General features: G+C 35.0%; 1 protein-coding gene across 7 annotated transcripts in view; it reads right to left on the bottom strand.

Moving 5' to 3' along the window:
- The window catches only part of CCSER1 (coiled-coil serine rich protein 1), a 1,329,329-nt gene that overhangs the window by 867,491 nt on the left and 447,025 nt on the right, over positions 1-14,813 (bottom strand). For all 7 annotated transcript variants that reach the window (XR_015250351.1, XM_086704581.1, XM_086704578.1 and 4 more), the window contains one exon: positions 8,177-8,384. Coding sequence is in view for 6 of the 7 variants with exons in the window: in XM_086704581.1 (XP_086560707.1) it covers positions 8,177-8,384 (208 nt within the window). In the remaining variant the exon portion in view is untranslated. The remainder of the gene's footprint in view (positions 1-8,176; positions 8,385-14,813) is intronic.

Below are 14,813 nucleotides of genomic sequence, written 5' to 3' on the forward strand. Positions count from 1 at the left end.
GAAGAACAGAAATTCCACAAAATGGAAGCACTGACAGGGGAGTTACCAGTTATGTGATGACATTCCACATGGTGTCATATTAAGTGTGTAATGTGATGAGCTTTGATAAAAATACAAGCCTATACACCAACTATACCAAGCCAGATGTAAACATTTTTTTTTTCAACGTTTATTTATTTTTGGGACAGAGAGAGACAGAGCATGAACGGGGGAGGGGCAGAGAGAGAGGGAGACACAGAATCGGTAACAGGCTCCAGGCTCTGAGCCATCAGCCCAGAGCCCGACACGGGGCTCGAACTCACGGACCGCGAGATCGTGACCTGGCTGAAGCCGGACGCTTAACCGACTGCGCCACCCAGGCGCCCCGACATTTTTTTTATTACCACAGAAATTTATTAGAAGTAGAGCTATTCTGAAAGCTAGAAAGGTAGCACTGCAGAATACCTAGTTTAGCCAGACAAAAGGTGTCCTGTTAGAGGTTTTAGGGTATGGCTCACAGATCCTCTCAACCAAACAATAACATTTTTCAAAAGCTTAAGCAGGTTGTTCATCAGCTACTTCAAGTTCAAGAAGGGTTTGTTTTGAAGATGTTTGGTGATGTGGCTTTTGTCTAATGGAGTATCTAATGGAATATCTAATGGAATGGATGAATTCCTAATAAGAGTCATAAGAGATTCAAAAATAATTTAAGAGAATTCTATTCATAGAAACATTCTGCAATTTGGACTTAAAGGGACAGGAACATTACAAAATGAAGACTTCTCTGGAAACCAACATCTCCAAACACATGTAAGAATGGGATAACTATTCAGAAGCAAATAATGTGCTAACTTTATAAAACAAAACAAAACAAAAAAGAATGACTTGGAGGGTAGAACCAAGAGTACAGAAGGCAGACCTAAAAGCCATGAAGAATCATTCCCAGGCACTGAGGCCTAAACAAGAAACCGCTAACCTATACATTAGTTCACAGATCTTCGAATGGAGAACTGAACTTGGATTGCTTTACTTAAGCCTTATCTACAACTTCACATCCTTTACAGGAAAAGACTCTGATGATGTAATGGAATGATACTTTGGGTGCCCTCAGGGAGGGGTAAATATACTTTGAATTGTGAGGGATGCATCATCATTGGGGTCCCAAAGATAGACTATTGTAGCTTGTGTAGCAAAGGCCACTTTTTTTTTTTTATATAGTGATTTTTCACTTTTGTATAGTACCCTCCCACACTAATAGCAAGGCTGGCCTTTATTTCCAACAAATTTCACAAAACTGATGATATGTTACTTCTGAGATGAGATTATAAAAGACACTGCTCATTTTTGTATCATGCTTTTTCTTTTGGATAGTCTTGGGACAAGACACTCTTGGGAAGCCAGATGGGAACATACATGGTGAGGAACTGAGGCTCCGGCCACCAGCAGTGAAGAACTAAATCCTCCTGCCACAGCTAATGAATGAGCTAGGAGGTGAATCCTCAAATACAGCCAAACTTCCATATGACCTCAGCAATGGCTGACATTTTGAGGGCAACCTCATGAGAGGCTTTCAGCCAGAACCAGTACATAAGCTGCTCTCACTGTCCTGACCACACAAATCATAAGATAAAAAACATTTGTTGTTTTGGACCACCAGATAATTTTCTATGGAGCAATACATAATTTTATTACAACTTTCTATTTTTGTACCCTTGAACCTGCCTAAATCCACGTTTTATTGTTCCTATTAGGCATATTACAAACTTTTTAATAGAATTCTTAGGGATCTGTCTATAAACCACCATGTCTTCTACTGATAGAGGTAGTTTTACATTTTCTTTCCTATATTTAAGGTTTTAATGCTTTTTCTTTTTCTTTTTATGTTTATTTATTTTTGAGAAAGAGACAGAATGAGAGTGGGGGAGGGGCACAGAAGGAGACAGAATCCAAAGCAGGCTGAGCTGTCAGCACAGAGCCTGACATGGGGCTTGAACTCCTGAACCATAAGATCTTGACTTGAGCTGAAGTTGGAAGCTTAACCAACTGAGCAACCCAGGCACCCCCATCTTAAGTTTTTCTTAATGTATGATAGAATTCAGCACTGAAACTCCTGGGCTTTTTCTTTGCTTTTCTTTTTTTTAATGTGAATGATTTTTCTCCTTCTCCTCCTTCTCCTTTTTTTCCTTCCTTTAATAATAACATCTATTTATTTAATAGAAATTGGACTATGCAGACTTTTACTTTCTTCTTGTGTCATTTTGGAAAATTAGATTTTTCAAGAGATTTGTGCTTTTCATCAATATTGTTATATTTGTGGTCATACTGTTGTTAATAATATCACCTTATTTTCCTTTCAATGTCTTTAAGATTTGTACTGATTATTCCTGCCTTGATTCATTGATGATATTAGTAATTTGTGTTTCTTCTTTTATTTTTTCTTCTACAGTCTTTTTTTTTTTTAAGTTCTCAAAAAAAAAAAACAATTTGGGGATCATAAATTTTCCTGTTTTTTAAATGTTTATTTTTTTTTAATTTTTTTAAACGTTTATTTATTATTGAAAGATAGAGAGAGTCAGAGAGTGATCAGGGGAGGGGCAGAGGGAGAGGGAGACACAGAATCTGAAGCAGGCTCCAGGCTCTGAGCTGTCAGCACAGAGCCCGACGCAGGGCTCGAACTCACAAACTGTGAGATCATGACCTGAGCCGAAGTTGGATGCTTAACTGACTGAGCCACCCACGTGCCCCTTAAATGTTTATTTTTGAGAGAAAGTATGTTGTCCTTGTGTGTGAGCAGGAGAGGGGCAGAGAAAGAGGGAGACAGAATCCCAAGCAGGCTTTGCACTATCCTCACAGAGCTAACATGGGGCTCCAATACAGGAACCACAAGATCATGACCTGAGCTGAAATCAAGAGTCAGATGTTTAACCAACTGAATCGCCCTAGGGTTCATAAATTTTCTATTATCTCATTTCAACTCTATTAAGTTTGTTCTTCATGTTTCTTTCTAGTCCCTTCCTTAGGTTTAATTTGCTCTTCTAGTTAACAAAAAACTTAGATTGTCAATTATAGCACTTTCTTCCTTTAAATATAAACTTTTAATTTTTTCATATATGTATTTTATTTTTGAGAGAGAGTGAGCAAGTGCACAAGCAAGGGAGAAGGACAGAGGGAAAAAAATGTTAAGCAGGCCCATGCTCAGTGGAAGTTCAGTGTGAGACTGGATTCCATGACCGTGGGATCATGACCTGAGCCAAAATCAAGGGTCAGAAGCTCAATAAACTGAGCCACCCAGGCACCCCTTAAATATAAACTTTTAAAACTATAAACTTCCTTCTAAGCATGGTTGCAATGCTACACCACAAAGTTTAGATTTTCATCTTATATTACCATCATTATCATCTCACTCAAATCACTTTAAAATTTCCTTTGAGGTTTGAAATTGATTCATGAGGTATATAGTAATTGGTTGTTTAATTTCCAAGTATTTGATCTCTTGTTATTTTATCATTCCTGACTCCTGATTTAATTCCATGTTCTAAAAAAATGTACTCCATAGATTTCTACATTTGAAATTTATTGAGACTTTTTTATGACCCAGCACGTACTCTGTCTTGGTGACACATTTGCAAAGAATGTATAATTCTATTATTAATTGTAGTAATCTATAAATGTCAGTTAGGTTAAAGAAGTTGGTAATGTTCAAATATTCCGAAACTCTTCTGATTTTGTTTAGTTGTTTTATCAATTCTAGAGAACGGAGTTAAAATCAACTATGATATGAATTTGTCTATTTCTTCATCTAGTTCTGTCATATTTTACACCATAAATTTACAAGCTACTTAAATAAGCCATCCACATATATGATTATGTTTTCCTGATGAACTGACTCTTTCATCAGTATGAAACATAGGTCTTTAATTCTGGTAACATGTCTTCTTATATCTGACAGTACAGCCATTCATTTTTTTGTGTTTTTAGTTTTAATAGTACTTCTTTTCCAATTTTTACTTTAAACAAATTTTTTAGTAAGCAAAAACAAACAAACATAAAGCAGATAGCAGAAATGTGATTTTGTTATTTTCAAAAGATAAATATAAAGTGAAGTCTAATTATTACACTGCTATCTGCATTTACATGGGTAACTGCTTGCTTTTGGTAAATTTCCTTACTTTATGACTCCATAATTGCTTTTCCTGTCTATAATTATCCATTGCTGGTGTTACTATTCTATAGGCTTTTCATTTGCTCTTGACATGTGCTGATAGAAAAAAATGTCAGTTATAAAATCGTTGGACACAGGAGCACCTGGGTGGCTCAGTCGGTTGGGTGTCCGACTTCGGCTCAGGTCATGATCTCGTGGTCTGCGAGTTCGAGCCCCGCGTTGGGCTCTGTACTGACAGCTCAGAGCCTGGAGCCTGTTTCAGATTCTGTGTCTCCCTCTCTCTCTCTCTGACCTTCCCCCATTCATGCTCTGTCTCTATCTCAAAAATGAATAAATGTTAAAAAAAATTTTTAAGTCGTTGGAATCATTTTACTGAAATATCTTTAAAAAAGCACAAAAAATTCTTAAATGTCCATTGAATAGTGATGAATGGTGAAGTTCAAAACATTCCAAATTTCATCATATATTTGTGAATTAAATTTATAATTAAAAATAAGAAAAAATACCTTTGAAAATTTTGTTATTATTATTTTTGGAGATATTAAAATTAAATAGTTTCAATTATTAGGTTGTTGAGAAAAGAAAAAGGAAAATAAGCTTTTTAGTCAATTACAAGCCTAACTTTGCATGGTTTTATAATTATACTGATTCTCAAATAAATGGTTCTCTGATTTTTCACATTGTTAGAATAGTTACATTGTTAGAATAGATTCATCTCATGATATTAACTTTTTAAAATTTGTTTAACATTTTTCTAACTTTTTTTTAATGTCTCTTGATTCAGGAAGTTTGCTAGGTACATTCCCAGGATTCATTTATTAAATATAAACTGAGAAGGCATGGGTAGCAGTGGGGGATTACAAATGACCTTAGGTAAATATTCTTATTAGTTGTTATCTTTCTAGAAATTTATACTACTCATCTCACCTGAAATCTCTTCCCAGTAGCCCTCTTGGTTAATTACCATATACTGCAAACAAATTTCATGAGGGAGTGCAAAAAGGAAACAGAGCAAACTAAAAGGAAACAGAACAGAAACTATCTCTGTAGGTATTAAACATTCTCTTCTTTTACAGCTAATAGAATTATGTGGAAAAAAATAACAAAAGAGGAAGAAAAAAAATGGCATAGTTTCCCCGTTTGCTACAGTCACTTTTATCGCTAATGCTAAAAATGACAATAGAATTTCTAAGGGCCCAAAGTCAGTCTTCTTTTTTTAATAAAGGGGTTAATGTTTGGGTTGTTGGGAATATGCACATGCATTTTAATAATGGTAACTATCTTCAAAGAGGGGAGACAAAATTAAAAGTGTGAGGTTCCACTCAAAATATTCACATTTAACCTACCTCAGAATTAAAATTTAAGACATCAACAGAGCATCATTAGGAAAAACATCAAATAGGAGCATTTTTTAATGTGATATATTAAACTCATTGGTTCCTTTTTATTTTAAACATCAAATAGTTGAGATCTTCTGCAGCTAAAAAATAATCTGTGTATAAAAGTGGGACTACATTTCATAAAAATGTAACCATCAAATAAGAATAATTTTTCTATATTAAAAAAGTTTTGTTAATCTAAGATGAGTAATTGGTATTAAACTCAAATTAAGTAAGGAAATGTAGATTGTCATTGGAAAATTCCTGGTTTAGAGAACAGTTTTTTTTTTTTTTTTAATTTATTTATTTAAGTAATCTCTACACCCAGTGTGGGGCTCTTATAACCCTGAGATCAATAGCCACCTGCTCTAACAACCAAGCCAGCCAGGTGCCCTAAGAATATTTAAATAAACAATTTTCTTTTAAGGCATTCATTATAAAAACAACTAGAACAGTTGTCAATGTTAATCAAATCATAATATTGCTTTTCGTGTTGACAATAAAGAATAAGACCCTGCTCTCTGAATGGCTTACCAAACATGTAATTATTGCTCATTATACATGAGCTTTAAAAATAAATTGTCTTCAGTTTCTTCAAATGTTCTTTAATGAATAAAAACAGAAGTATAAAGACAATTGCAATATATTCAGAACATTAACTCTACAGTGAATATCACTAAATATTTTTAAATTATGAAATTAAGTACACTAAGAAAACCCCTTGACACTTCCTGTCTGTTCTTCCTACTTCCTTTTTACTTGTTGATTTTTTAATTAAAACTCAGACCAAGGGAGAGGTAGAAAGATGAATAGATGAACATTACAGACTTTGAGATTAATATCTTTTAATATAACAGCTATTATTAAGCTTGCCTTGTTCAAAGAGATTCAGGCTGCATGTTAAGCCAAAGGTCAGGGAGATTTAACAAGTGCAGCAAAACACTTACGTTGTCAGTACAGGGACCTCATAGTCATACATATAGTAGTATGCTCTAACTACTTAATAGGCTTACCAAAAACTGGAAGCCCTAATTTGTAGTATTTGTTAATTTCTGTGGCATAATATTCCCATGTGGCTGATTTCAAGTTGCCAAAATGACATAAATGAATCTAAAATTGGAAAAATATACACAGTAACTGTTATATTTTCACATATAGAGCCAATAGATGTAAATAAATGCATGAGTGTAGCTAATAGTAGAATATAGTAAAATAAATAATAAATGATAGGTTTTGAGTACAGATTACCCTTCTAAAAATATAATGTGCTTCATCATAAGTGTATATAATTTAATTTTATGATGGTCCTTAACTGCCAGCTCATAAAATTCCTGAAATTCTAACAGTGATTGAAAATAAAACCACTACTCCTGCACCCCACCTACATGGATTCTAGCAACATAAACCGGTATGGAATGCAGATATTTCTTCCAGTTTTTACTTTAACATCTGATAAGAACACATGACTGAATAACCCCAATAGTCTATGGCATCATTCCCTCTCTCTTTCTGATTCCATTCTGGCCTCTAGCGGTAGCTGCTAGCATTATTATCATTACCCATGTGTTATTAGTGGTCATCTTTGTAAGGAAGCCATGATACTACTCATTCTAAATAGTTATATTTTCTGTTCTTACATTATTTATTATCATCTCCTATCAAGACAAATCCATTGAACAATAATGGGATATAGTAAAAAGTCGAGTGTCAACCTGTTGTCTTGAATTCACACCTAGTGGAGGAAAGATATTTAACATTTCTGACGTCTCACTTTACATATCTAAAATAATGTTAATGTGTATGCGGTTTATAGAAATCCCCCCCAAAATAGATCTAATTATAAAAATATATCCATGGGGCGCCTGGGTGGCTCAGTCAGTAAGGCATGGACTTCGGCTCAGCTCGTTAGCTCATGGTTAGGGAGTTCCAGTATCAGACTCTGTGCTGATAGAGCAGAGCCTGCTTTGGATCATCTGCCTCCCTCTCTCTCTGCCCCTCCCCTGCTTGCATGCATGCACACATACTCTCTCTCTCTCAAACATAAACATTAAAAAATAATATAATCCATAACATACCTAAATCCTAAAGGATGGCTGATTACTGGCCTTAAAGATGAAATAATCCATCATGTATTCTCCTAACATCATCTAACAGCACAAATGTAGAAGGGCAACTGTATTCAGTGGGTAAAATCAGTCAAACATTCAGATTACATTTTACTAGACTGTTTTTACTGGAACAAAGATGACTAAACTACTTTTATGGTATCATATAAATAAAGCCTCAGTATCATTAAAATGAAGTCCATTTAATAGGTCTCTCAATAGCTTTATAGCAACATAGAAATGTAACTTAATAACTGATGCCTGTTTCTCTTTAATCCACTTTGCCCAGGTTTGGTGTCACTTTATTCTTTTTTTTTTTTTTTTTCACTTCCTTCATAGAATCTTACAATTCTAGAGCTTAAGAGTACCTTATAAACCAGAGCTCCATGTCCTTCATTTGACAAAGGAGAGCGCTAAATTGCAAGACAATGCCTGACCCCTGCTCAGTGTCATTCACTTAATTATTGAAAGAAGCAGGCACTAACCAGTCTATAGACTCCACTGTCTACCAGCACTGAGAGACATTAATCTTAGAGTAAACCATTAATTACCTCTTGAAGAACTCTCTTCATCTTTAATAATAATGTCTTGACAGCTGTGCAGTCCTGTAACATCAATCTGAAAGGCAGAGAGTCTAAGCCTCCATTTTCTTCCACACCTTGCAGGGGCCAATCTGCAGATGGACTGGGGGGCATTCGGCTCATATGGGAACACCTGACTTCCTGATCAATGTCTTTTGTTAATTTCAGGGAAAGATTCCTAATAAGAAAAAAAAAGAACAAAAAATTACAATGTAGCATATTCAAAGCAGTATTTTTCCAAGTTGTTGATCAATGTCAGTAGTGAGCTACAAAAAAATTCCTTGTGATGTGTATCAATTCCTCTTAGTATTAGTCTTTGAAAATTCTGAGACCCTTTGTCAAAATGCCCATGTTAGTGTCTTCTATCCTATTTTCTCTAAGACTGATAAGAATAAAATGGAATATAAAATTTAGATTTCACAGTATGCATAATAGTTCATTTACGACAGAATTTTCAAAAATTTATCAGGTTTTAGTTGTGAACTACCCTGGTGTCTGGTGCATATTAGGCTGACTCAGTAAGTAAGCATATAATTGAAGTTGAAAAAATGAATACGATAATGAGCGAATGAATAAAGCATAAATTTTGGTAATAATCTATGCAATATGTCATCTACATACACAAATTTTTCTGCAAGGTGATCTGTTATGCATTGCAAGGCCGCCACCCATGGCTCAAAATTTCCTAACACGCTTACAATAAAGTAATTAAGCGCATGTTTTTAAAATTCCTTTTAGTTAGATTGCTGTTTCTTTGAACCTCTTTGTCCAGTCATATATCGAAACATCATTGAAGACTGACAAACGTTTTAGAAACCATACAGGTGTGAAGTTCCATGACTAATTTCAGGAGTTTACTGAGGTTCAGTGGATTATAGTTTAACATTTACAAATCTAAGAATCTCTATAATTTTCAGATAGTTAAGAATGGGCTATATACAGAAATTCATTTAGGAGATAAATTAGCTATTTGTTTTATACTTCAAAAGACTGAATGTATTCATAATTCCAACACGAGAGAATGATGGCATTTTTTCACAATTATACAAAACATCCATATTGTGTCCAGCGAGCAATAATGGCTGAAGTTGGATAATAGGATACAGACTTACAGGATATAGTCACTGACCTCAAGACGTTCACCACATTTATTAGTAGGTGGTACTGAAAGAATATCAGTTACCTTGAACAACATGGATTTGAACTGTGTGGGTCCACTGTTTTTGATAATTATAGTACATTATATAAATGTTTTTTTCTCAGGATTTTCTTCACAACATTTTCTTTTCTCTAGTTTACTTTATTGTAAGAAAACAGTATATACTACACAAAACATACAAAATGTGTGTTAATTGACTGTTACTGATAAGGCTTCTGTTCAATAATAGGCTATTAGTAGATAATTTTGGGGGAGAGTCAAAAGTTACACACAGATTCTTGACTGTGCAGGGGGTCAGCACCTCTAACCCCTGGGTTGTTCAAGGGTCAACTACAATATTCTTTCACATATGAAAAACAGATATTTTCACCTCAAAACATCTGACTTCTAAATGAAAAAGTTGGCTACAAGACCACTATAATCAAAATCATTCTTAATTAGGTTGAGGTCGTGAAACAGACTATTAAACAGGGCTACTACTCAGCTGCAAAAGATAACACAGCCATCCTGTTGTATGTTTATGAGCTACCTTCTGATTGATTGGCCCCTGAGGTTTATAATTGTTAAATATTTTATAACTCAACCTTTTTAACAATAGACTTTTATTGGGCCAAAAATATCCAAGTGATTCTGGGTAAATTCACCTAAAAAAAAAAATCCCTGTATTTGACAAGAAAAGGAAAAGTCTCTAATATGAACCCATAGTTTCCTCTCACAAAGACCATCCATAATAATGCCAGGAGGATAAAGCTAGTTCACATACTCTCCTGTCCCTGCATTAGCAGGGCTCACTAGATAATAAAATCTGTGCACTTTGGGACATATACCACTCTGTCTGCCAACTCTCTGAATGATTATAGTTTCAGAAGAGAGAAAAAAATATGCATTATAACAAAAAAGATAGTCCCTTAACTTGGCCAAAAAAGTAGGGGTTGGGTCAGGGGGAATACTGAGGCCTGATACAGTGGGTCACTAATCACAACTACTACAAATAAACAACAAAGACATTGTAATCTCCACTGAACACATATACAGTTCACCCTCTCTGTGCCAACTCCATGAATCTTCAGTAGAATTGCTCAGTAATATTTACACTTGCCTTGTTGCTCATGAATACTGTTCAAGTCTTTATAACTAAAAATTTGATGCTTAGTTTTTCCACAGCAAAGGAAACCATCAACAAAATGGCAAGGTAACCTACTGAATGGGAGAATATATTACAAATGATATACCAAATAAGGAATTAAGATCCAAATACATAAAGAACTTATACAATTCAACACCATAAAAACCCCAAAAAATCCAATCAAAAAATGGGCAAAGGACATAGACATTTTTTTTTTTTTCAAAAAGACATACATACAGATGACAGACACATGAAAAGATGCTCAATGTCATACATCATCAGGGAAATGCAAATCAAAACCCAGGGAGAGGTCACCTTACACTCGTCAGAATGGCTAGAATCAAAGAGACAAGAAGGGCACTTGGGTGGCTCAGTTGGTTGAGCATCTGACTCTTGATTTTGACTGGAGTCATGATCTCAGGAGTCATGAGTTCGAGCCCTATGTCAGGTGCTGACAGAGTGGACCCTGCCTGGGATTCTCTCTCTCTTTCCCTCCCTCTCTGCCTCTTAATAATAATAAATTAAATAATTTAATTTATTACTAAAATAAATAAATAAACTTAAAAGAGAGAGAGAGAGAGAAAGTATTTTGATTAGCACAGGAATTAAAATTAAGCTGTTCAGGGGCGCCTGGGTGGCGCAGTCGGTTAAGCGTCTGACTTCAGCCAGGTCACGATCTCGCGGTCCGTGAGTTCGAGCCCCGCGTCGGGCTCTGGGCTGATGGCTCAGAGCCTGGAGCCTGTTTCCGATTCTGTGTCTCCCTCTCTCTCTGACCCTCCCCTGTTCATGCTGTGTCTCTGTCCCAAAAATAAACATTGGAAAAAAATTAAAAAAAAAAAAAAAAAATTAAGCTGTTCAGATAAAGCGTACATGGGATCATTCTGTTACTATTTCTTACAACTGCAGTAAGTCTATAACTGTCTCAAAACAAAAAAGTTTAATTAAAAAATTTATCAACATTTAGATAAAGTTGAATTTAAACTTATGGACCTTTCTCAGTCTGTAAGTACCACAAAAATGAAGGTTTTGAGTAAAATTAACAGGAAAGCTCATAAACGTTACATTAGATGTATTCTTGAAAGTTCAACTTGAAAAACTTGAGTTTTAACTGGCACTTTAAACATTTAACTTAAACTACTACAGTGAACTGGCTCTGTACTTTTGTCACTGGAATTCTTTGTGTGAAAGGAATTTTCTACCAAGCTAGTTGAACAGTTCTGCTGCAATTCTATTTTCAATATGACAAATTTAATAAGAAAATGGATATCTTAAAATAAACTTAGAATGATTAAAGGATCTTCCTTATCAGGGAGAAAAAAATAAAATGATTTTCATGATTTTTTCTTCTCATTTAGTTAGAAGGAGCACTATCATTTTGATAGTGAAAAATTTTCTTTCCACCCACATCATTTGGAAACCTCCCAATATAATGGCCACAATGACTAACAAAATACAAGATCATGTCAGTTGCAAAGGATTGATGCCCTTATCTGTCAAAGGAGCTGTTCCTTATTTAGTGCACTGACACCTTTCATTATAGCACATATCTATGGCCATAAGGGATCTCAATGATTTACACTTTATAATATGGCTGTAATTTCTGAAGCAGATTTCCAAGGAATGAAAAAGTAAAAGTAATCTTTTTTGACCACCATAATAAATAAGCATATGCATACACCTCTTTCCAAAGCTTCATTAAGTAGATCTGTAGAAAATAATAGTTTCTGAAAACCTTACTTTTGGAAACTTATTTTTATTTAATTTTCATTTTAAAAAGGATTGAGTTATCTATGGTAAATTCAATTTTAGCTTGAATAATTCTAAGACAGGAATTCCAGAACTAAAAACTGTCTGTGTAAGAAACTAACCACAGGAAGCCTATTGTTGATAAATAAGCTGTTTTTCTCATATTTCTTTTCGAAATATATTGTTCACTGAAAGTGTCATTTGGGGGGAAAAACTTGTATATCAAATTGTTTCATAGTTGGATAGTTAGCTTCGTTACTGAAAGGACAGAACCGGCATCCCTCCCTCCACAGTAGTATAGTGGTTATAACAACTGGTTAACACTTTCAATTTAGATATAAATTTACATTTGAGGAGGATTTCACTACCACCTGAAGTGATGGGTAGAAAAAAGCAAGATATGGAGAAAGGCAAGCTAAAATACAAATAACATAAGAGACAAAGTCCTCTGTGATCTAGCAACTGTCTGCCTTACCATACCTTATTTTCTAACAACTGTCTCATTGTTGGATTTTTTTAAATTTTTTAAATGTTTATTTATTTTTGAGAGACAGAGAGTGAGCTGGGAGGGGCAGAGAGAGAGAGAGGGAGACACAGAGTCCAAAGCAGGATCCAGGCTCTGAGCTGTCAGAGCCCTAAGCAAGGCTCAAAATCAGGAAAGGTTGAGATCATGACCTGAGTCAGATGCTTAATTGACTGAGCCACCTAGGCGCCCCTCCTTGTTTTTTAAGCTCCAAGTACACCAGCCTTCATACAGGCCCTCCAATGTGACAAACTTCGTCTTGCCTCAGGAATTTCGTGTATGTGTTTCTATCTGCATAAAAAGTTTGCTTACACTTGTGCCTTCAGATCTCTGCTTAAAAGACAACACTTCTTAAGGAAACCCCCTGTGCATCTATGTAAAAACACACAGGTTCCTCTTCTCTATGCTAAGCCTTCCTTTGTAGCACTTAAACACAATGCAGTTAAAATATTGATTTGCAGAGACCACTGGGAACACACTGGATTAAGCTGACCTATACTCCACCTCCTGTTCCAAATATGAAGAAATACTGGATGAATTATAAGAACATTTATTTTTAAACATATTACAGCACAGGAAGGAAAGACAGAAAAATTTCTGGATGCCAAAAGGGTAAAGTTAAAACAGCAATAATTATATGAGTTGCCACTGTAGTGGTTTCAGGGTGTTGAACTTGGATGCAGTCTGAAAAAACAAAAGCTGCAGTGCCCATGCAGATTTAGGAGAGTATCTGCCAGGAGCAAAGAAGCATTACAGTACTCGATGAGAGTTCCAAGCTTAAAAAACAAAAAAAAACAAAAAACAAGTATCAATCTGATTCACTTTTAATTTTTTTTTTCAACGTTTATTTATTTTTGGGACAGAGAGAGACAGAGCGTGAACGGGGGAGGGGCAGAGAGAGAGGGAGACACAGAATCGGAAACAGGCTCCAGGCTCTGAGCCATCAGCCCAGAGCCTGACGCGGGGCTCGAACTCACGGACTATATATATATATATTATATATATATATATATATATAGTCCGTGAGTGTATATATATATATATATATATATATATATATATATATATATATATATGGCAGACATTGTTGGTTGTCTGTCCACTACTGATTCACACCTCCTTCCTTCTTTAAAATAGAAACAAGACAAAAAAAAAAAAAACAAAAAAAAAAACAACTCCCCAGTCTGTTCAAACTCTGGCTCTATCATGGCTCCATGAAAAAACAGACTGGTGGGGTTCTTGAAGGACATGTTTCCTCTCCGGTAAAAAAAAGACACAGGAAAAGGCAGGAAAGATCTTTTTCCCTTTGAATGTTATTTTGATGTAATCCACTTCTTGAAACTATTGATGGATTCTGCATAGAAAGAGACTCAGCTGTGAAAAAAAACTGAAGAGAAAAAAGTGGGTAGACCTGGCTCCTTGATAATGTCATTGTTTCTTTGAATTAACCGACAGAAAAGACACACTCACTAACTGTAGGTTTCTTATTGGACATGGTAACATTTTTTTGACTGTTTAATACACTTTGCGCTAGTTGTTTCTTTTACTTGAAGCTGAAACCATGCTAACTAGTATAATTACTAAAGAATATATTCCTAAGAAGAACATTAAGCCTAGCAATAGTAGTGAGATTACATAATCACTTGTGTATGTCTTTGTTTAGTAACTATATCTGAAGTTAGTATGTTCTAAGGACATAGAGACAGTACTTATCTCTCTTGTTCATTAATGTATCCACCTAACTTTATTGCACAATTACATGAAATAAATTATTACATCAATATAGAAAAAGCATTATAGGACATCTAGTTTAACATTTGTGTTTAATAGATAGGGAAGCTCAAGCCTAAATTAGTTTTCTAAGTGCCACACGCTAGAAGGTATAAAAGAACTCTGGTATGACTCCTAGTTCAGTGCTGTTTTCTTCGTTTCCATCATCTTTTAGTAAGGTTAAAATTTCAAATATACCTGCATTTATCTATTCTAAGCTGTAAACTGGAATAGTGAGATATTTCGTTACATTCTTAGGGAATGATATTAGAAATAGTAACAA

This window comes from Puma concolor, chromosome B1 (assembly GCF_028749965.1).
Source record: "Puma concolor isolate L17-30 chromosome B1, mPumCon1.1.hap2, whole genome shotgun sequence".
Lineage (NCBI taxonomy): Eukaryota > Metazoa > Chordata > Mammalia > Carnivora > Felidae > Puma > Puma concolor.